This window comes from Frieseomelitta varia, unplaced genomic scaffold, assembly GCF_011392965.1.
Source record: "Frieseomelitta varia isolate USP_RPSP 00005682 unplaced genomic scaffold, Fvar_1.2 scaffold_339, whole genome shotgun sequence".
NCBI classification, from domain to species: Eukaryota; Metazoa; Arthropoda; class Insecta; order Hymenoptera; family Apidae; genus Frieseomelitta; species Frieseomelitta varia.
Window position 1 is genome coordinate 228,005 of NW_025110078.1, and position 22,096 is coordinate 250,100.

Genomic DNA, 22,096 nt, shown 5'->3' on the forward strand with positions numbered 1-22,096 from the left:
CGCACCTTGCACTTTCATTTCTTTGCCACAAATATTATACTTTGGTCGTCGGTTCTAGTTCTAGCGTTAAATATACGTAAAACCGAGGAAATATTGCAATTTTTGGGAAAAAAAAAAAATTCTCGTCATTCCAGCGCAAGAGGATACGAAGTGAAAGTGGCCAGAAAACCGTGCCGTTTCCCCTCCTCCCCCTGCAGAGGAAGTCCCGAAAGCAGAACTGGATCTTTTCAAATAAACTCCACCCCACTCTCCTGCCGATGGTGGGCGGCCATCGTTTGCTATTGTTCGGTGGTTGAACGACCAGCGAGAACACAGAGGACGACGGGAACAAAGCGCTAGGAAAATAAATGGGATTCGCGAGAAAGAGAGAGGGAAAGAGAAAGCTCTCTCTCTCTCTCTCTCTCTCTCTGTCCCGACGTCCCGAAGTGAATAACAAGCTCGGTGACGAGAGGCGACATCGCGAGGAGATCTCCTCGAACCTGAATTGAAATAACAACCGCGCACGGTAGATGTGTCGTTTCGTCGTGTTAATTAAACTCTCCGAGCGAAGCGGCGGTGAAGTAACTATATAGGAGAGATCTAGATCTATAGAGAAGCCTGATGGCCAGATCAGAAAGGAGAGAAGAAGAAGAAGAAGAAGAAGAAGAAGAAGAAGAAAGGAAGAAGAGAGGAACGAATTGTTTTCAGTAGCAATGCGAGATATCGAGACCAACGAGAACTGAGAGAGAGAGAGAGAGAGAGAGAGAGAGAGAACATCCATCTTTTTTCGTGCATTGAAAAAAGAAAGAATTTAAGTTTCTTTGTTGTTGTTGTTGTTGCTTCTTTTTTCGAAAGAAAGTCTCGAGAACAGTGCAGCCATGTCTACAGCTGTCGAGTTTCAGACACGTTCGATACACGTTTGTTGAGGCACCGATTTATTTGAAGAAAATCGGTGAACAAAAAATTTCTGCGAAATTCAAAGCACGACTTTGATAATTGAGATCGAAAGCGTGCCTCGCTTTGTTTCGGCAATTGTACGCGATTCCAGAGCCTGTCTGATTTAATTAACAGATCAGCTACAACGACAGGGTCGATAAAATGTATGTCCAAGGTGTGTATGCTCTCGTTTGAACGTGTTGAAACTCGGTGGCTCGCGAGAGTATTCGAACAATTAGCTCGAAAGAATGTTTGCGTCGCTGTGCAGAAACATTTTGAAACTCCATCGACACCGTGAATGAGAAACAGCTGGTGAAAATTTCAATCGGAAAAGTATAACGTAAATTAACGAGCCATCTGAAACAGAACTGAATTCCTGAGAAATCAAACTCCTCTGAACGAGCGTTTTTCATTCGATCGACTCACTATCGAACCTCCCCGAGCACACATCGATCCGTATAAACAATTCGTGCAAAACTGTCCATGATTGGCCATGTTTGCTGCAGTTTGCACACACACAGTCACACGTTTCTGTTTCAAACGTCGCATAATCACACGCTCGCAGTGTCAATGAAATAAATACAATCGTGGTACAAACGACAAACAGTAAAAAACAGTTTCAGCAAAAGTAATTGTTCGAGCAGAGTTGTTTCTCGCAAACAGCTGCAAACAACAGCTGTCGTCGCGTTCAAACACGAGAAACAGAGATAGAGAGAGAGAGAGACAGAAGTATAGAAGGGAAAGACTTGTGCGAGAAAGTATATACGTAATATTTATATATATAAGTACTGCAGGTACACACATATAATAGAGTATAATTTCCATAAGTAAAAGTTTCAGATTCGTTCACATTCGTGTCGTACGTTCCCAAGCTGCGCACGGTTGCAAACGACATACATATATATATGTACAGAATCGCCGGGCGACTGCGGTAACCGCCAAGCGTCGGGTTTTATGACACGGCGTATACAAAACGACGGTACACGACAGATCAGAGACGCAGAGACGGGTAAAATACCGTTTCGAAGCAGCTTCTGTCTCAGTATGAGGGGCCTGTTTTCTTTATTAATCCCCTTTCATCCTGGCCAATTTCAGCCCGGATGCCCGTAAATCACTCGGACACTCGTTTCTTCAACGATGAATCGTTGATTTCTACCTCGAATATATAGAACGTGGACACCGTGGCGCTTGTGCGTCGTAGATTTGGCGTAGTTGATTAACGATGTTAATTCCGTGGAAACGGCAGAAATATTCTCTGATGACAAACGCGCCTATGTATGTAATATTCAATATGTTGGAAATTTGTCGGAGCGTACGCTAGCGTGAGCGTCCAGCGATTTACGGACAGCGATCATGTTGTTCGTCGCATTTCGATCATCGCTCGCCAGAGAGATTCGAAATAGTATTTTATTCACCTCTGGACATGATGGTGGCATGCTCTATGCTTGTTACACACTATGGGGACACATTTGTACACTCGTACCGTGAGATCAAGAACAAACAGAGAGATAAATATATACATATGCACGGTGACGTATGCATGTATATACATATATGGACACACGGATGCACGCCTATGCATATTATATATATACGTGATTTATATAGATTTAGAGATATATATATATATATGTATATGTATATAGATGTATGCATAGCACATTGTTTCTCTACTAGAGCTTACTAAATGCGTGATCGAACCGAGTACTCGTCCGAGAGTAACCTGCAACAGCGAAACAATAGCCTGTCACTGCCCCCTAAGGTCATGTACTTACGTTCTAATTTTCTAGCTTTCTTTTTTTCTTTTTTTCTTTTCTTTTTTCTTTTCGCTGACGAGACAGAGAGAGAGAGAGAGAGAGAGAGAGAGAGAAGTGTGTATGTGAGAGAGAGAGACAGAGAGAGAGAGAGAAAGTAAAATAAGATCGATCGAAATCGTTCCTCCTGTCTCCGCCAGGCTGGTATCGCTACTATTGAAAGACAGAGGTCAAAGAATTTGGTTAATCGATTATTAAGCTATACGTAAGAAATTTAACTGCGACTGAACGGAGGTTGATTCTTTTTTTTTTAGCTCGGTTTATTATAAGGCACGGACGGATCTCTCTTTCTTTTTTTGGATTTTTTATCACTCCGTAACGCGAGATATTTTATGGACGAGGAATACTTTTGTACAGAGTGGTGAGACAAGGCTGATCGAAGCCAATCAACATATCGAATACATCAAAATTATCAGATGTCGAATATTGTCGCTGGATGGTTGCGGAAATTTTTAGAAGATGTAATTTGAAAAGTGGATCTTTAGGAGATAGTTTTAATATATTTAATATTTAATATTTAATATTTAATATTTAATATTTAATATTTAATATTTAATATTTAACATTTAACATTTAATATTTAATACTAGAATTGCAGACGATCAAAGCATAAAATTTTTATCAGAGACGTTAAAATGAATGAAGCAGAAAATCTTTATAGTACAACAGGATACACAAACTTTTATTTATGTATTTTATGAAAGATCGTTCAAGTCTCCAAAAATATACTGTTTTATATCTATAAAATATTTAACAAAAATATTCAAATGGTCATTTTAACCATTTAGGTAGTTCTAGTGTTAATATTTAATATTTAATATTTAATATTTAATATCTAATATTTAATATTTAATATTTAATACTAGAATTGCCGACAATCAAAGGCATAAAATTTTCATCAGAGACATTAAAATAAATGAAACAGAAAATCTTTATAGTACAACAAGATACACAAACTTTTGTCTATGTATTTTATGAAGGATCGTTCAAGTCTCCAAAAATATACTGTTTTATATCTATAAAATATTTAACAAAAATATTCAAATAGTCATTTTGACCATTTTGGTAGTTCCAGTGTTAATATTTAATATTGAATATTTAATATTTAATGAATATTGAATATTTAATATTTAATGTTTAATATTTAATATTTAATTAAATATTTTGGACTTGTGTTTCCTCTAAATTTTCTAATCAAATTAAATTTGACCTGCGTGATACCATGCTTATCACTTATCGTTTGAAAACGAAAGTATCAAACATTATTCTCACCTACTGTGAATAATTGAATAATTTTGAAACAACCATCGTGATAAATATCGTTCCAACAAATGTTTAGAACAACTTGTTACGAATAATCAAGTGTAACATCAGATACGAACTTTATTTACTCGGGATAAATAATGAAAATAGTAATTTGTAAGTCAAACGAAAGCAGCACGCATCCTCGAACGAATCAATTTAAGAAGAAAATTACGAATACCAACAAACTCTGGCTTCCTCTGCCATTTATATTTCAGTCGTTCGAGGTTTAACGATACAATTGAATAATAATTGTTCGTTGGTTGTAGCAATTTTGTCGAAACACAATTTATCACAGTGATTACTTTCAAAATTATCCAGACACTGGTGAAGATAACAAAATTTGACACTTCCAAATTATTTCAAATGCAATAATAATTCTAGCAAATGAATCTGACTGTCTCTGAAATCAACGAGAATGCACAAGAAGAAAATTTCTTCAATGTCTAACAAACTACGACGAATCGCCTGTTTTCTTACTTTATTTCTATTTATTATTCTATTTATTTTCTCAAGTGTAGAATCGCGTTATTTTCGCCGTCATGTTCAATAATTTTTTGAGATAATTGCTCTTGCTTCACAGGATGATAGATCTTGTTAAACAGCGCGCAACTTCTTCCCAACCTAACTTACAACAGAGATATTACCTGACCCAGTTGCTAGAATCACCCTGTATCAGCCTTATTATTGTGAAGTTTTCGGCGGAATCTACATACTTTTTAAACGTAATTCTCTTCTAGAATTTCGCCAATGTTTCGCTTCATTATGGGCAAATGCAATATTTCCATAATAAGGGGGATGGCTGTCGTAAATTGTAGTCGAGGCCGTGCGTATGCACGTGAAAGCCAATCCTCTGCACATAAATCCTGTCGCTCGTTATTAATTGCAAAATACAGAGAGAGAAAGTTTTACGAATTTTTAGAATTTCTATTTCGAGAATTTATATTTATTCATTTATTTAGAATTTTATTATATTTATTTTATTATATTTATTTAGAATTTTATTGTATTTATTTTATTATATTTATTATATTTATTTTATTATATTTATTATATTTATTATATTTATTTTATTATATTTATTATATTTATTATATTTATTTTATTATATTTATTATATTTATTTAGAATTTTTTTATTTAGAATTTTACTCTCGCGAAAGGATCAAACAAGAGAAGACATTCTCGCGCCATAAAAAGATTCGTCCGAAGAATAGTTTCATTCAGAAATATCGAAATGAGCGTAATTTTTGGTAAAATCGAGCAAAAGTTGCACTACGAGTAAGTATGTGCTTGGCATTTTTATTCTTTCAGATATATATTATACTTCACACCGAAATATGTTGGAATACACTTTATATTCGTTGAGTGTTTCTACTTTCGAAATTCGTCGCCGAAGTATTACATCGACCGTGAAATTTTTCTAAAAAAAATGATTATTTCACCTACAAATATAAAGAAGCTTTCGACAAGGTTCTATTAACAATTATTGCTTCCACGAATGGCAATTACTCGCAGCGTCTTCCCTTTGGAAGGACATAAACGTTCCTTAAAGTTGCGCCAGCGTAGAAATTGTTCTTTTTCACCAATTAACTCAAAAGTACGAAAAAGATTTAACAAAGTGGTGTTTCTGGCGTTGAGCAATTAAATGTAGCAATTGAACAGAAGGAAAAGAATCGTCAACGCGGCCTTTTCTCTCGTTTAATCGATTTTTGAAAGGTTACAAATTTACACACTGTTGATTTTTAAATTAATATTAAATTGATATTAAATTAATAAAAATTAATATTAAATTAATATTAACTTCTAAAATGTTATAAATTTACACACTATTATCTTTTAAATTAATATTAAATTAATATTAAATTTTAAAAGGTTGTAAATTTACACACTATTAACTTTTAAATTAATATTTAATTAATATTTAATTAATAAAAATTAATATGAAATTAACTTTTGAGAGTTTATAAATTTACACACTATTAACTTTTAAATTAATATTAAATTAATATTAACTTCTAAAAGGTTATAAATTTACACACTATTAAATTTTAAAAGGTTATAAATTTACACACTATTAAGTTTTAAAAGGTTATAAATTTACACACTATTAACTTTTAAATTAATATTAAATTAATATTAAATTTTAAAAAATTATAAATTTACACACTATTAACTTTTAAATTAATATTAAATTACTATTAAATTTAAAAAAATTATAAAATTACACACTATTAACTTTTAAATTAATATCAAATTAATATTAAATTTTAAAAGTTTACAAATTTACACACTATTAACTTTGAAATTAATTAAATTAATATTAATTTAATAATATTAATTAAATTAATATTATTAAATTAATATTAACTTTTAGAAGTTTATAAATTTACACACTATTAACTTTTAAATTAATATTAACTTAATATTAAATTAATAAAAATTAACATTAAATCAATATTAACTTCCGAAAGGTTACAAATTTACATACCAAAAACTTTCCAAATTTCTAATGGGGATTCTGTCTCATAAAGGTCACATGGTATACAAAAATGATATTATAGTATGCAAAACCGCGTTATGGCTGTGGATGGAAAAATTTTTGAAAAGTCCTGCAGCCTTGCCTTCGTTCACCACCCTGCACGAGGGTGCCGTTCTAACGAAAAAAAAAACAAAAAAAAAACAAAAAAAAGAAAAACGGGCGGGAGGAAGGGGGAGAAACGCCTCGATATAAAAACCGTTTAAAACGCGCGAAAGCGGTTATGAAACATTTAACTGTAACCTCGACGAGCGCTGAACATCTGAGCCGCGTGTGTTGAGGTCCGTTTTAAATGGTTTGCGCGTTCATTAGCGATTCCCCCTGTTTCTCGTCACAGCGGCCGGGCACATTCGCGTATCTACGAAATAAATGAATCCGAGCTTTTATGGCTCGGGGACATGCACACCGAGATATACACACGTGCACGTGCACGTGCGTATAGCACGAAAGCCGAAAATTTCGCTCTCTTTCGATCGGAAAATTCACTCCAGCCGAATATTCTCTCGCAAGAGGTGGATTTTTAACGAGTACCCTCTTTTGTTTCTGTTTCTTCTTTTTTTTTTTTTTTTAAACTATGTGATTCACGTTGAGAGAAATATAGACGGGCAGATATACAGAGAAGAAGATGAAGAAGAAGAAGGGAGGATAATAAAAGAAGAAGAATGAAGAGTGTAACCTGTAAGAAAAAAATTTAACGAGTACCCTTTTTTTTTTTTTCTTTTTCTAAACTACGTGATTCATGTATCCGGAGAAAATCGATCTACGAATGAGAAGTATAGACGGGGAGATAAACAGAGAAGAAGATGAAGAAGAAGAATGAAGTGTGTAACGTGTGAGAGAAACGGTCCATAAAGTCTCTTTGCAATTTGAAAAATTTATTACAAATTGACATGAAGAGACAGATGAGTGAAAATTATTACAAAATGAGACGTGTATGTTGAAGTTTTTTTCTTGCCTCGTTTAATACGATTTTATATAGGCATTAGTTGCACGAAGCACGTTAAGACGGTACTCGATCTCTAGATTATATTTAACTATACTGTTGAATGCACGTTGTGTTATAATAAGTTAAATTATTCTCACTAAACGACAGTGTTCATTAAATTTAGAAAAAAAAATGACATTGCTATATAATTGCCCGTTTTTGAATTAATTTCGAAATTGGACCAGTATTAACACAACACAAGTTAACTATATACGTTAATACATTTACAGAATATGTATGTGTCACTGCACAGTGTTAAATTCCCATTTTGAGAAAGAGAGGAAAAGAGAGAGAAAACGTTGGCAGTGGAGAATAAATATTATTGTTCAATAAATTTCATTACACAAAATATAACATTTATATTTATATAATAATATTATATAAAATTTTGTATTAATTTTAAAAAAAGGATCTAGGACAAACGAATAAATTTATTTGCACAATATTTATTAAATTATTTTTTAAACTGTGATTCTAGTATTAATTATCAGGTGAAACTAATCAACGACTGGATATCGATGCAAGATCGTATGAATGAGCGTGGAGGAGAATGAATATGGATGGATGAAACGTGTCTGACAACGAAGATGCAACGCGGAAGCAGCGGCGAGAATCTCTGAAATTAGGGCACAGACGACCGGTCACGAGAATTACGCGCGACGCTTTTTAAAGGCCGCGGAAACGAAACAAGGTCGAAGAAAAATATTCGCCGACTGACTCACGTTCGCCGATTGCCTTCCACCTCCGAGCGAAAAAGTTCTTCAAACTAGTGTTTTTTTGGAAAGCGAGAGTCGACGGGGAAGGAAAATCAACAAGATTCCCGTCTGCGAGACTTTTATACCGCGATGCAAATTATTTAGACGCGTCACGTGAAACGTGTTTGCAAACTATAAAGTTAGTTTGCAATGGTAAAAATTATATTTCGAAATCTTGAACAATCACAGACACTCGGAGGTATAAATAGATTGAGAGAGAGATATTGTTGAGATTTTTTTGAAAATTAAAAACTTCTTTTTTTAATAATTACAATATGTCTGTATGTATAACAAATTTTGTAACTTTAATAACAATCTTTAAAAAAAATTACTATGTTATCTCAATTTTTGTGAATTTAATTGTAAAAATTATAAAAATTATATCACGTTGCCTTAAATTTTATAAATTTAATTGTGAAAATTATAAAAATTATTATGTTATCAAAAATTTTATAAACTTAATTATAAACTATAAAAAAATTATTATATCACTTTTATAAATTTAATGATAATCTTCAAAAAAATCAATAGATTATAAAATTTTCTCTATTATTAATTAACAGTAAAATCACAATTTAAAAAATAAGACACATTTAAAAAATAAATTAAAATATTATGTAAATAAATTTATAGTTTATTCCATAATTCTTTTACATGATAAAACAAATTAAACAATAATATTTACACAAGTTAAATTTATTTAAAAAGAAAAACTAGATATTAGTAAATACGATAACGTGGAAATTTTATAAATTTAATAATAATCTTTGAAACAACTAATAATTATAAAATTTTCTCTATTATTAATTAAAATCACAGTTTAAAAAGTAAAATTACAGTATTGTATAGTTTATCCCACAAATTTTTTATATAATAAAATTAATTAAACAATAATATTTATACAAGTTAAATTTAATTAAAAAGAGAAACTAGATATCAATAAACACGACAACGTGGAAATTTTATAAATTTAATAATAATCTTTGAAAAAACTAATAAATTACAAAATTTCCTTTATTAATTAAAATCACAGTTTAAAAAGTAAAATTACAGTATTGTATAGTTTATCCCACAAATTTTTTATATAATAAAATTAATTAAACAATAATATTTATACAAGTTAAATTTAATTAAAAAGAGAAACTAGATATCAATAAACACGACAACGTGGAAATTTTATAAATTTAATAATAATCTTTGAAAAAACTAATAAATTACAAAACTTCCTCTATTATTAATTAAAGTCACAGTTTAGAAAATAAAATTACAATATTATATAGTTTATCCCACAAATCTTTTATATTATAAAATTAGTTGAACAATAATACTGTTTTATATAATAAAATTAATTTTATGTAATAAAATTAATTGAACAATAATAATATTTACACAAGTTAAATTTATTTAAAAAGAGAAACCAGATATCAATAAACACGGCAACGCGGAAATTTGAAGTACATCGCAGGAGCGTCGGCAGAGGTTTCGAAACTCGCGGATCTCGCGGCGAGTTTCAAAATCGAAAGTTCTGAAGCCGCGCTTCTCGCTTTCTCGAGAATGAAGTTCGCGCGCGAGGCCCGAGAATGGAGAAACTGCAGCACAAAGGCCAAGAAGAGGAAAAGAAGAAGGAAGAAAAAAAAAGAAAAGAAAGAACGCAAGGAAAGAGGCGAGCAATTCGAAATGCGCGTGTGCGCTCGATCGATGTGCGAGTTAATACTTGGCCGTGTGTTGCACCATCTTCTGGAAATAGAGTACCGCCCGGCGTTTATCTCAAAAACGCAGTGCAGCCTAGCGTGTTAACGTAGACCCTGTCGGCGATTACGTTGCGGGGAAGCGAGAAACAGTGGATGAAAGAGAAAGAGAGACAGAGAAGCGAGAATGGTATAAGTGAGACAAAGACGAGACGCGAAGAGAGGAGATAGAGAAGAAAATGCGGAATCGATGCGAGTTTAAGCGTACAATAATAAACGTGCCAGATCGAACCTCTGATCGTCGCTATGTATATGTGTGTGTGTATATATATATATATATATACGTAGAGAGAAAAACCAATAAATGAACCGAATGAACGATGACAGAAGACGTGTGCTCGTATATGTGTATGTATGTGTATGTGTGTGTGTGTGTGTGTGTGTGTGTGTGTGTGGGACTTACTCGGGATATTTGACGTTTGGTAGAGCCTTCAGGAAGCAACGTTGACGCAGGATGCCCTCCCACAGTTGGACGCCGACGATGCCGAATATAAAGAAGACGAAGAAGCACAGCAGCAGCACGTTGCCCAGCATGGGCAGAGTGTCGAGCAAAAGCATCACCAGTATCCGCATACCTGTTGAGAATGAAACAAAAAATACAGGGAAAAGTAAAAGAGAAAGGTCGCAATGTTTTGAGTCTTGTTTCTTTTTTTTTTTTTTTTTGGGGGGGGGAAGGGAAAGAATCCCCAGGGTTGCGCCGCAATGGCGCTTTCAGCCAGAGGGGGAGAGAAGGGTTGGATAAATAAAGGATCTTTCTTGTTGACTGTTGCTCGCGAAAGTATTTGAACACTTGTCTAAATTTGCCTCGAATGCACTGTACTTTTATGTACGTGCTATACGAAACATTTTGAAAATTCATTATGTAACGAGGGATGAGTATACTATGGTAAAATTTGGACTAGGTTACACATTTATATATTATATAATTAAAATTATAATGAAATTATAATTTTGTATGTGTATATGTATATAATTTAATTGTTTAATTTAATAATTCTTTTTATTTAACTATTTTATTTAATTTGACTAGTTTATATAATTAAAAATATATTAATATTATATAATTACGTAATATTGTTATTATGTAATTATATTAATATTATATAATTAAAATTATAGTAAAATTATATTATATTATATAATATTATTAATATGTAATTATATTAATATTATATAATTAAAATTATAATAAAATTATATTATATTATGTAATATTATTATGTATCTATATTAATATCATATAATTAAAATTATAGTAAAATTATATTATATTATATTATATTATTATGTAATTATATTAATATTATATAATCAAAATCATAGTAAAATCATATTATATTATATGTATATATGTATGTATGTAAAAGTTTAGTTTTGTGAGATTATTAATTTATAACACTTTTAAGCCTAATAAATATTAATATATATAAATATAAATCATATAAATATATAATAACATATATAAATATTAACACTTAAGCAAAATAAATATTAATAACAGTTCTGGTGAACATTCGTGTTTATTAATACAATCAACCACAGATGTGTTTAAATATCTATACATAAATATTGCGACAAGTGTCTTGTAACTTTTATAAAACAACGAAACACGATCGTTGCAACTGCACTGATCATGTGAAATTTCCAACCACTCTAGAAATTTATAAATCATATACATTGTACGTACAATGTAAAAATTTATTTTGAAATTCGTCGTATCATATCGTCAGCGTGACAATTTCAAAGTGCTTTATACAATACATACAGCATATACATTTTTCGGGTCTGTTTCAAATTTTAGAATGCATGAAAATTCTGTGACAAACAGCCAAATACTCTACGCGAGCCGGTAAAAATCGCTGGACCGAAAGATAATGTCATCCGGATGCCATCGAAATAACAGAAATAACAGATTCTAAAATATATCGTTATAGATAGAACGCTCTGAATATAGCGTATCGCGATTCCTAAATCGAGACGCTCGTTATTCGTTCGTACAGATCGATGCGGAAATAAATCTGGTTTCAAGCTGATTGATGGCGAGGTTTATATCTGAATTATATCTACAGATCTACGTCCCGGGTGTAATTGTCACGAGCTGAGAAAAATATATAAATTCGACCTCGGTTCTTCCTCAGCGACCCGATTTTATTTAAAGAAGCCCGCAACAGCGAAGAATATCGAAGGGAAAAAGAATGAGCGTCTCTCGAAGTTCCATATTTATTCGTGGTAGATTTTCTTTACAGCTTGTTATTTGCAATAATCCATGAACGATTGATTAATTGACACTCAAACACTTACATAGGAATTTCTCATGAATATATTATGTACTTGTATGTTGCGTGAAACATCATTGAAATTTGATCAACATTACACTGTGATTCGATTATCGTAATTACACTGGTCTAGTTTCGAGCAATTAAAATAAATAAAATTGTTAGATATTATTAAAATATTTTGCAAAAAATTCGAAATAACACAGTGTAGTAATAATATAAAATAACATAATATAATATAAATATATAACGACTATATAATATAATATACAATTATATATAATATAATATAATATAATACATATAATATATAATATAATATATAATATAATATATAATATATAATATAATATAAATGTATAAATATATAAAATATATATATATATATTGTATAAAATGATATAAATATAATATAAAAATATTATATAAAGTAATATAAATAATAATATAATATAAAAAATTCAAAATAATACAGTATAGTAATAATATACTGTAAATATAGTAATAATATAATAATAATATAATGTGTACTTGGTGCATATAATTTACATATTTCTAGATTGGTTGGACAATCGTTATCTCCCCATTTAATAATTTAATAAAATATTATGTTTAATTAAATATTACAATATTAGTATATAATTTAATAATAATTCAAAAATGTTTAATATTTATTAAAAGTAATAATAATATTCAATATTGTGTATTTCACAGAGATCACAAAAATATTTCAACAACCACAAGCCATTGTATCATATTTAACGTCCATTATCTGTTCAATACGATTTTTCATTCTGCATACTAATTTTTTATAAAATATTTTACATATATTTTCAAGTTGATTTCAAATTACGTAATCGCGATATTTCATAAATACTTCATATTTAATTAATATAATTACGATAGTCGTCTCTTATTTACGAAATTAATGGAATTATATATTAATGGAATTTCACAACGTTTTCTATAATAAGTATTCGAAACTTTTAATACTGTAACCGCAAGGATTCACGTACGAAATCGAAATTTTCCCAAGGCGAGAGAAACAAATGGAACAATTGGAAATTATCGCGATAAATTCTCCCTCCGATCCAAACGATTGTAATCTTAAAATTAACTAACTGTTAGAGGAGGATCGTTTCATCCTCAAACAAAGAAATTCCATAGATGCACGCCTCCTATATACACGAATAAAACGCGAGCGCACGCGTTGTTTGCACAGGTGATTTGAAGTTTCATAAATTACGACGGTAACGACTACGGGCTAACGCTTATGCACTGCCTGGAGAAATTCCCCGATCCATCCTGTAAAACTCAAATCGGATTGGCAACGAACGCTTGAAACTCGCCGTCGTAACGATAAACAGAAAGGGCGAGATTTTCGTCAGCGTTAAGAACCAATTTGCATTCGGCTGCACACGCTCCCAACGAAAGTCAAGCGAAGCTTCGGTGGATAAAAAAAAAAGACTTTATTTGTTCTTCGCCGTTCCACTTATTTTCGAAGAACCGCCGCCACCCCTTTGTTTCGCCCAGCGAAATTCCGACACCGACATAACAACGGGGGGAAAAAAAAAAAAAAAAGAAAAGGAAACCGCACGAAAATTCACTCGGCTCGCTTTTCGTTCGAGATTCTGCTTTAAAAATCGAGGCAAACAAATCTCACGGATATTGATCACCTTCGCTTTGGATAAGTATACTTGTGCAATTTATATGTACGTAGGTATATGATATATTGTACATATATATTATATATTATATTTATGTACTATAAAATATACTTATATTTATTATATTTATAATATAATATATGTTCTAAATATTACATTTATATTACATTTATATTATAATTTACATTTGTATTATATTATATATATTATATTTATTATATTTATATTATATTTATATATTATAATTTACATTTATATTATATTATATATATTATATTTATTATGTTTATATTATATTTATATATTATATATTACATTTATTATATTTATATTATATTTATATATATTTATATTACAGTCATGTTATATTTATATATTTTATATTATATTTATATTTATATATTTTATATTACATTCATGTTATATTTATGTATTTTATATTACACTCATATTATATTTATATATTTTATATTACATTCATATTATATTTATATATTTTATATTACATATTATATATATCATATATATGTACAGAAATAATTTACTGGCCAAAGTAGAAAAGTCAGCGATTCTTAATACACTGCACAAGGCTGGATGTACTTTTATACACAACACATACTCACTTGGAATTCTGTTGATGGCACGTAGGGGTCTCAGGACTCTTATCGTCCTTATCGCCGATAAATTCATGTTCTCCACGTTCAAACAATATTCCAAAGCGCTGGAACAGAAGTCGAACAGTCGTTTTTATTTTTTTTTTCTTTGATCGAAATGTACAAATATTTAATCTTTCGCGTCGAAATATCGCTTTTCTTTTTTTGTTTTTTTTTTTTTGGAAACTACGTTTCGTTTGGTAAGCTTTCGTGGACTTTGCCGAGTAATAAAAATAAAAAAAGAACGTTTTTGATTGAAAGTGTGCGTTTGTCAATAAAAAGCGACGTGTCGAATCGCGCAATGAAAATGAAATCCAAATGGAAACATTTCGGGCAATCGAAAACAACCGTGAATAATCTGAAAGAGGAGAACGATGCGTAATTGTTATAAAAGTCGAATTCGTAAGAAAACGAATCACGTGGAGATAGAAATTTCGCCGAAAAGCGAAATCCCTGTAAGGAGATTTGGAATTAGACGCGTGTTCGTTCATCCAAGTTTCGCGTTGAGATTAAATTCGATCGCTCGATGCTGTTCAATCCTCGTTGTCATACTTGCACAACCGCGGCATGAAATAAAAAATGAAAATTAAATACATACACAAATAAATAAAATAACTTGAATAAATAAAATGTGCAAGTAGATCAAATGTACAGTATAATATACAAACGATATATTTATTTTGTATATTACAATATATTTAATATATTGATTTTAACGTATATCGTTTATATTTATTTTGCATATTACAATATAGTATAATGTACGGAATAAACAAACGACTGATTAAATGAATAAATAAATAAAAATTGAAACTAACGAAATCGAATAAATAGACAGATGAAACGAATGAGATAAGAAAATGGACAATCAATAAAAATACCCCAATATACGTACGTAAAAAAATTAATAAATCGATTAAGATAGAAATAAACAAAATAGTCTTCGTCGTCATACTGTCAGTTCGGAATAAATTTATTTATACAAATACGTTTCGTTATTCAACGGGATGTCACATTTTCGTGAGTGAAAATCGGCTGAATTTTGAACCCCTTGCGCTGGCAGCTGATTGCGGACCATAACGAGCGACCGAAACCGTACACAAGAATTCGTCGCTTCCTCTTCCTCTTGAACTCGCCGGTAATTATTGAGAAGTAATAAACTTATCATCTTTTGTTTCGCCTTGAATTACATTTAACATACTTAAATTAAATGTAATTAAATATATAATAAAAATTAAATATTAATGATAAAATTAAATATAATTAAAATATATAACATAAATTGCAATATTAATGACAAAATTAAATATAATTAAAATATATAATATAATTGAATATTAATAATGAAATTAAATATATAATATAATTAAATATAATTGATTATACTTAAAACTGAGGAAATGTGGCACGTCGTTCCAACGCAAGAGGTTAAAAATGACAAAGACACGAACGTTATTCGATTTAAAACATTCGGAAGGGAAAGGAGAGACAATCTCTTCGAGCTGCATTTTTTGTTTTGTTTTTTTTCAATTATGAAACAGAATGAACACGCCTAAACACGATTGGCTCGCGTGAAACTGAATGACGAGTTTTTCGGCCGGGGTTTATCAATTTTACGAGTGAAGCCTGTACGATTAACTTCGCCCCCCCCCCCCTCCTCGGCTACGCGACGTCGTTCAATCCGCGGAAACTTTATTTCACGGGGAACTAGCCGGCAAGTACGTTCCTGCCTGCCCGTAGGAAGGCTTTCAGCCAACCGTGGAATTACTGGGAAACTTTCGTCCAACCTTTCACGACTGTGCCCGAACTACCACCGAAAATAAAAATTACTCGAAAATAACCTCGTCCTCCTCTATTCATTTCTTCTTCAGTCCAAGAATTTGCAGCCGATGCTGCATTATCCTCGTCCCTCCTTTCTCGTGCAACGCCGTACTTTCCTATTCACGTTTACCTCAATTATTCCCACGGACGCGAGAAAGTTGCGAAAGTCGGCCCAGTCGATTCAGAAGAGCCACTATATTTGTGTCGATTTACGACACTCGATTCACACACACAGATTCTTAGGTAATTGTCTACCGATTTTTCTTCGTAGTCTGTCGTGTCTAGCTGTTTCTTGAAAGATGCTAATCGAGGCTAAAGGCTTTATGGGTCTTGACGCATATTTTATTATTATTAGTCATAACTAAAGGTGGCAGAGTATTATATTTATATTATATTTATATAAAATATATAAATATAATATAAATATATTTAAATATATTTATATTATGTTTATGTGAAATATATAAATATAATACACTGCCACATTTAGTTAAGACTAATAATAATGAAATATGTGTCAAGATATTTAAATATATTTATATTATATTTATGTGAAATATATAAATATAATACTCTGCCACCTTTAGTTAAGACTAATAATAATAAAATATGTGTCAAGATATTTAAATATATTTATGTTACATTTATATGAAATATATAAATATAATATAAATATATTTAAATATATTTATATTATATTTATATACAATATATAAATATAATAATTTCTATGTGATTTCTATGATTTCTCGTGCAAACAGCAATTTGCATTTGAAAGATGTTTGTGATCAATTATTTTTAGAAGATGTCACTTTTCAAAAGATATTCGAGAGAGATGTTTATAATTAATTGCAAGATATTTGAAAAATATTTATGTTAATTACAGCTCGAAAGATATTTATGTTAATTATGCAGTTAGTCACATGTAAGATTTAATTCGCATTCAAATTCTATGTTGTTACATGTATGTGTATTCTATGTAACCATTATAAATATTATACTTATACATTATTATTATACGTATGTGTTACTATTACAAATATTGCACTTATGTATTATTATTATATTATTATTATACATATAAATTTACGTATAAATTATGTATTATTAATATTATACGTATAATTAATATTCTGTGTTACTATTATAAATATTATTACACGATTAATATACCAAATATATAGTAACTCGTGTAGCTCAACTAAAATAACAACAATTATTATAAACTGTTGCTCAAAATTGCACGGCGTGATTATTTATTAATGACAATAAATAATTAATAGTAATCAGTTGTTAGAAATTAATTAGAAAATGGTGTAATTATAGTAAATAATTAATAATAATCAGTTGTTAGAAATTATATTAATTATACTAATTTCAGTAATGAGGAAATTAACATCTGGGTCATTTTTAACTGGTTCACTGGTCCGACTATTAAAATAAGATTTCTACTGTTAGAACTGAATTTCTGTTGATAGATTTAATCGAACTTCTGAACTGATTGAATTCACTTATCTAGATGTCTACGTCCACTTATATTAATTGAATGAGAAATCGTAGACTGTGAACTGAATCAATGAATTATTACATTAACTCCAATTATACGTATAACTGTCTTCCAATGGGTTCGAAGATAAACGGAATTTTACTGCGCGATGTCCGTTCAGGCACGAAATGATTCTACTTGCCTGTATCTTCTAATAGCGACGATCTTCTAAAACTCAACGACATGAACTCTAGCTAGTAAATGTATTTTCGTTGATTTCGAATGTTTATCAATTTTGTAAATTAGAAAGAACAGTTAATAAAGAAAGAAAATTATGCCACGTTTTAAAAGCTTTGAAAAGCTGTAACAAACCGACAGAAAATAAGTCACGAAAGCTAAAATAAATTATTCCCAGTGCATATCTGTCTGTGTTTTGGGAATTTAAAAGATACGCAGAGCCATTTCGCGTTTAAATAAATAAATGTGTATAATAACTATATCGTGCTGTACTATAAAAAAAAAATACAATAGATAAAGTAAATTTAAATAAATATAGATACAAAATGCAATCTATGTAATAAAATAAATATAAATAAATGTAGATATAAAATATAATATAGAATGATACATGATATATGAAATAATTAAATATATATATAATATAATATATATAATAAAATAAATATAAATAAATGTAGATATAAAATATAATATAGAATAAAACATGATATATGAAATAAATAAATATATATATAATATAATATAATATATATAATAAAATAAATATAAATAAATGTAGATATAAAATATAACATAAAATAAAATATGATATATGAAACAAATAAATATATATATATAATATAATATATATAATAAGTAAATAAATATAGATATAAAATATAATATATAAAATAAATAAATATAATTAAATATAGATATAAAATATAATATATGAAATAAATAAATATAAATAAATATAGATATAAAATATATTAAATTATGATATTTATCATATTTATTAATCATAACGTTTAACGAGTGGAACAAATCTCTGTTAAGACTATAATGTAACACATAAAATTGCATAAATGTCCGCGGTTCAGTCGAACAGCGAATAATATTTTTCTACACGACCGTGATGGTATACTGAAAATTCTATCGTTTAAGGGAACAAAAAAACGCACTCACCCAGCCGCAACTATAAAGAAGTCCAATCTATTCCAGGAGTCGGCGAGGTACGTCCCTTTGCCGTAAATGCCCATCGCGACCATTTTGATTGTCATCTCCAGGGAGAAGAAGGCGAAAATGATGTCGTCGAACATCTGTAACCCGGAAAAGGGGACGGCTTAGACCGATTAGACGAGAACACGCTTAATCCGATCGGGGGTAATTGATCAAGGGCACTAGAGCAGCAAGTTCCATTAGGCCAGTTCGAACCCACCAATTGCTGCTCAATCGTGTTTGCTTCCCTTTTCTGTTCGCGAACGTGTAAAACCGATGATGAAAAGCGGGACAAACAGTCCCGCAATTAATCAATCTTCCCTTTGCCACACGACTTTCACACGCGCTTCGACATATTTCTTTTTCTTCTTTTGTCTTTTTTTTTTTTTTTTTTTTTTTTTTAAGTTGAAGAAAAACGTTTTCTTCCTCTGTGTCTTTTTTCGGTTTTCTACTCGATGCTTCTAAGAGGATCCGAGGGGAAGTCGTTCGATTGACAGTAATTTTTTTAATAAAACTCGAGCCAATTGTGCCTTTTGTGTTTCTTTAGTATTGATATTGTATCATTTTTGTATAATATTAGTACTAAAAATTTTATGTCATTATGTTCTTGTGATGTTATATATAAAATTTTATATTGTTACATTATTTCAATTAATATTATATTCTTTTTATAAATTTAATATATTAGTAATGTATTAATATAATATGTATTTAGTATTAATATAATGACTCTTATCTGAATTTCATTTGCAATTTTCTTCACACAATCATCGATATTTTAGTCTTTTGATACTATAGATACTAATAATGTTTGATGTTTGATAATATGTAAATACTATAATATACTATAAATACTATAGAAACTAATGATAACGTAATTTGATACTACAGAAACTTATGACAACGTTTATTAATACCAGGACTATATAAATAATGTAAGTGTCGACGAGTTCCAAGGATTCGTTTAGTATCTTTTCATCTTTACGTTTTACGATTGAGATCTACAATTTCTTTTTGAAATGTTGTTCGTTGATTTTTGGAAACTGCGTCCAATTTTTTTAAATTAAATACTAATACTAATATTCAATTATTAATACTTAAATATTTATTCATTAATATCTATTAATTATTAGTATTTATTTATTACTTTAAATTAAATACCAATATTTAATTATTAGTAATAATTAAATACTAATGCTTCAATTGAATACTAATTTTTTAAATTAAATACTAATATTTAATTACTGGTATTTAATTAAATACTAATACTCTAACTAAATACTCATCTTTTAAATTAAATACTAATACCAATATTTAATTATTAGTATTTAGTAAATATTTATTTACGAATATCTATTAATCATTAGCATTTATTAGTATTTATTTATTATTTAACTACATACTAATACTAATATTTATTTACTAGTGATATTAACACTAATATTTAATTATTAGTATTTAATTAAATACTAATACTCTGATTGAATACTAAGTTTTTAAATTAAATACTAATATTAATATTCAATTGTTAGTATTTAATTAAATACTAATACTCTAACTAGAAACTAATCTTTTAAATTAAATACTAATACAAATATTTAATTATTAGTATTCAGTAAATATTTATTTACGAGTATCTATTAATTATTAGTATTTATTACATTAAATTAAATACTAATACTAATATTTATTTATTAGTGATATCAATACCAATATTTAATTATTAATTAAATTAAAATAAATACTAATACTCTGATTGAATGCTAATTTTTTAAATTAAACTGATTAACTAATACTGATATTTAATTACTGGTATTTAATTAAACGCCAGTACTTTAATTGAATGCCAATTTTTTAAAACACTAATATTCCGTGGCGAGGGAAATTCATCTGCGCGTCTCTTTCATTCGCGTGTAACGTCAAATATCCCCGCGAAACAGCGAAACAATTTTCTCGTAACGCGAATCTCTACAGTGTCGCTGAATCTCCGCGCGACTCTTTATGCAAATTGGCGTCTACTGACAACTGGAAGCGCGCAGATGTCGCAGCTGGCCCGAAAACGGGGAGTTAAAAAAAAAAAAAAGAAAAAAGAAAAACAGGTTAATAACTTCGTAAATTCTATACGCATATTCTGTACGGGCTAGTAATTAAGTCGTATCACTAATTAAAATTATTCAGCGTAGTCGGTCGCGCTCGGTAACATAAAAAGAACGAGTGGGAGGGAGAGAAAGAGGCTGCCATCGCGGAAACCGCAGTTGAAAGCGCAGCAACCTATAAATCGTGACGCACGGAATTGTAATTGCGACTTTTTCATTTTTCTTTCTTTTTTCTTTTTTTTTTTTTTTTCTTTTTGTTGCCAAGGTAAATCTGAACTTAACACGGCGACAAATATGAATCTCTCTCTCTCTCTCTCTTTTTCTTTCTGGGCTTTTCTTTCTTTCAATTAATTAGTGATTAGGGTAAACGAGAGAACCGATTGAATTCTGACAGCTTGTTGCGGAAAATATAAATGTCGAGAAAATATAAATTTCATTCGTCTGAGAATTCTCGAGTTATTATTAATTAATTTATTTGATATTGCATTCAATGAAGAAGCATCGTTGGTAATATTAAATATATATTCTGGAATTTTGGAATTGAAATCACGGTCCTTTCATTGGGAATTGCAACAATCTCGAGTTGAATTTATTTTAGAAGTTCTCGACTTTGGTGTTAGCTGAGAATGCAAAGTATGAATGAAATTGACATATTCGTGGATCAATTTCTTTCGCAAGTTCAATTCTTTTCTTTTCACGTATTTACAACAATTTACTCCTTGAATACGAATATTCGTACAATGATATAATGATAGTTGCAAAGAATGTCTGACAATTTCGAAAGATTAAATACCCTAAATGCTACAATACTGTTTGAGA

The 22,096-nt window shown here is 29.8% G+C and overlaps 1 protein-coding gene across 6 annotated transcripts in view; it reads right to left on the reverse strand.

The window, feature by feature from the left end:
- The window catches only part of LOC122530335 (voltage-dependent T-type calcium channel subunit alpha-1G), a 166,987-nt gene that overhangs the window by 92,489 nt on the left and 52,402 nt on the right, over nucleotides 1–22,096 (reverse strand). For 4 of the 6 annotated variants that reach the window (XM_043657187.1, XM_043657183.1, XM_043657184.1 and 1 more), the window contains exons 3-6: nucleotides 19,149–19,282; nucleotides 14,624–14,721; nucleotides 10,461–10,632; nucleotides 2,600–2,638 (exon numbers count right to left, since the gene is read on the reverse strand). In XM_043657187.1, coding sequence (XP_043513122.1) covers nucleotides 2,600–2,638; nucleotides 10,461–10,632; nucleotides 14,624–14,721; nucleotides 19,149–19,282 — 443 coding nt within the window. The remainder of the gene's footprint in view (nucleotides 1–2,599; nucleotides 2,639–10,460; nucleotides 10,633–14,623; nucleotides 14,722–19,148; nucleotides 19,283–22,096) is intronic. The other 2 variants (XM_043657186.1, XM_043657189.1) reach the window with 1 other exon arrangement.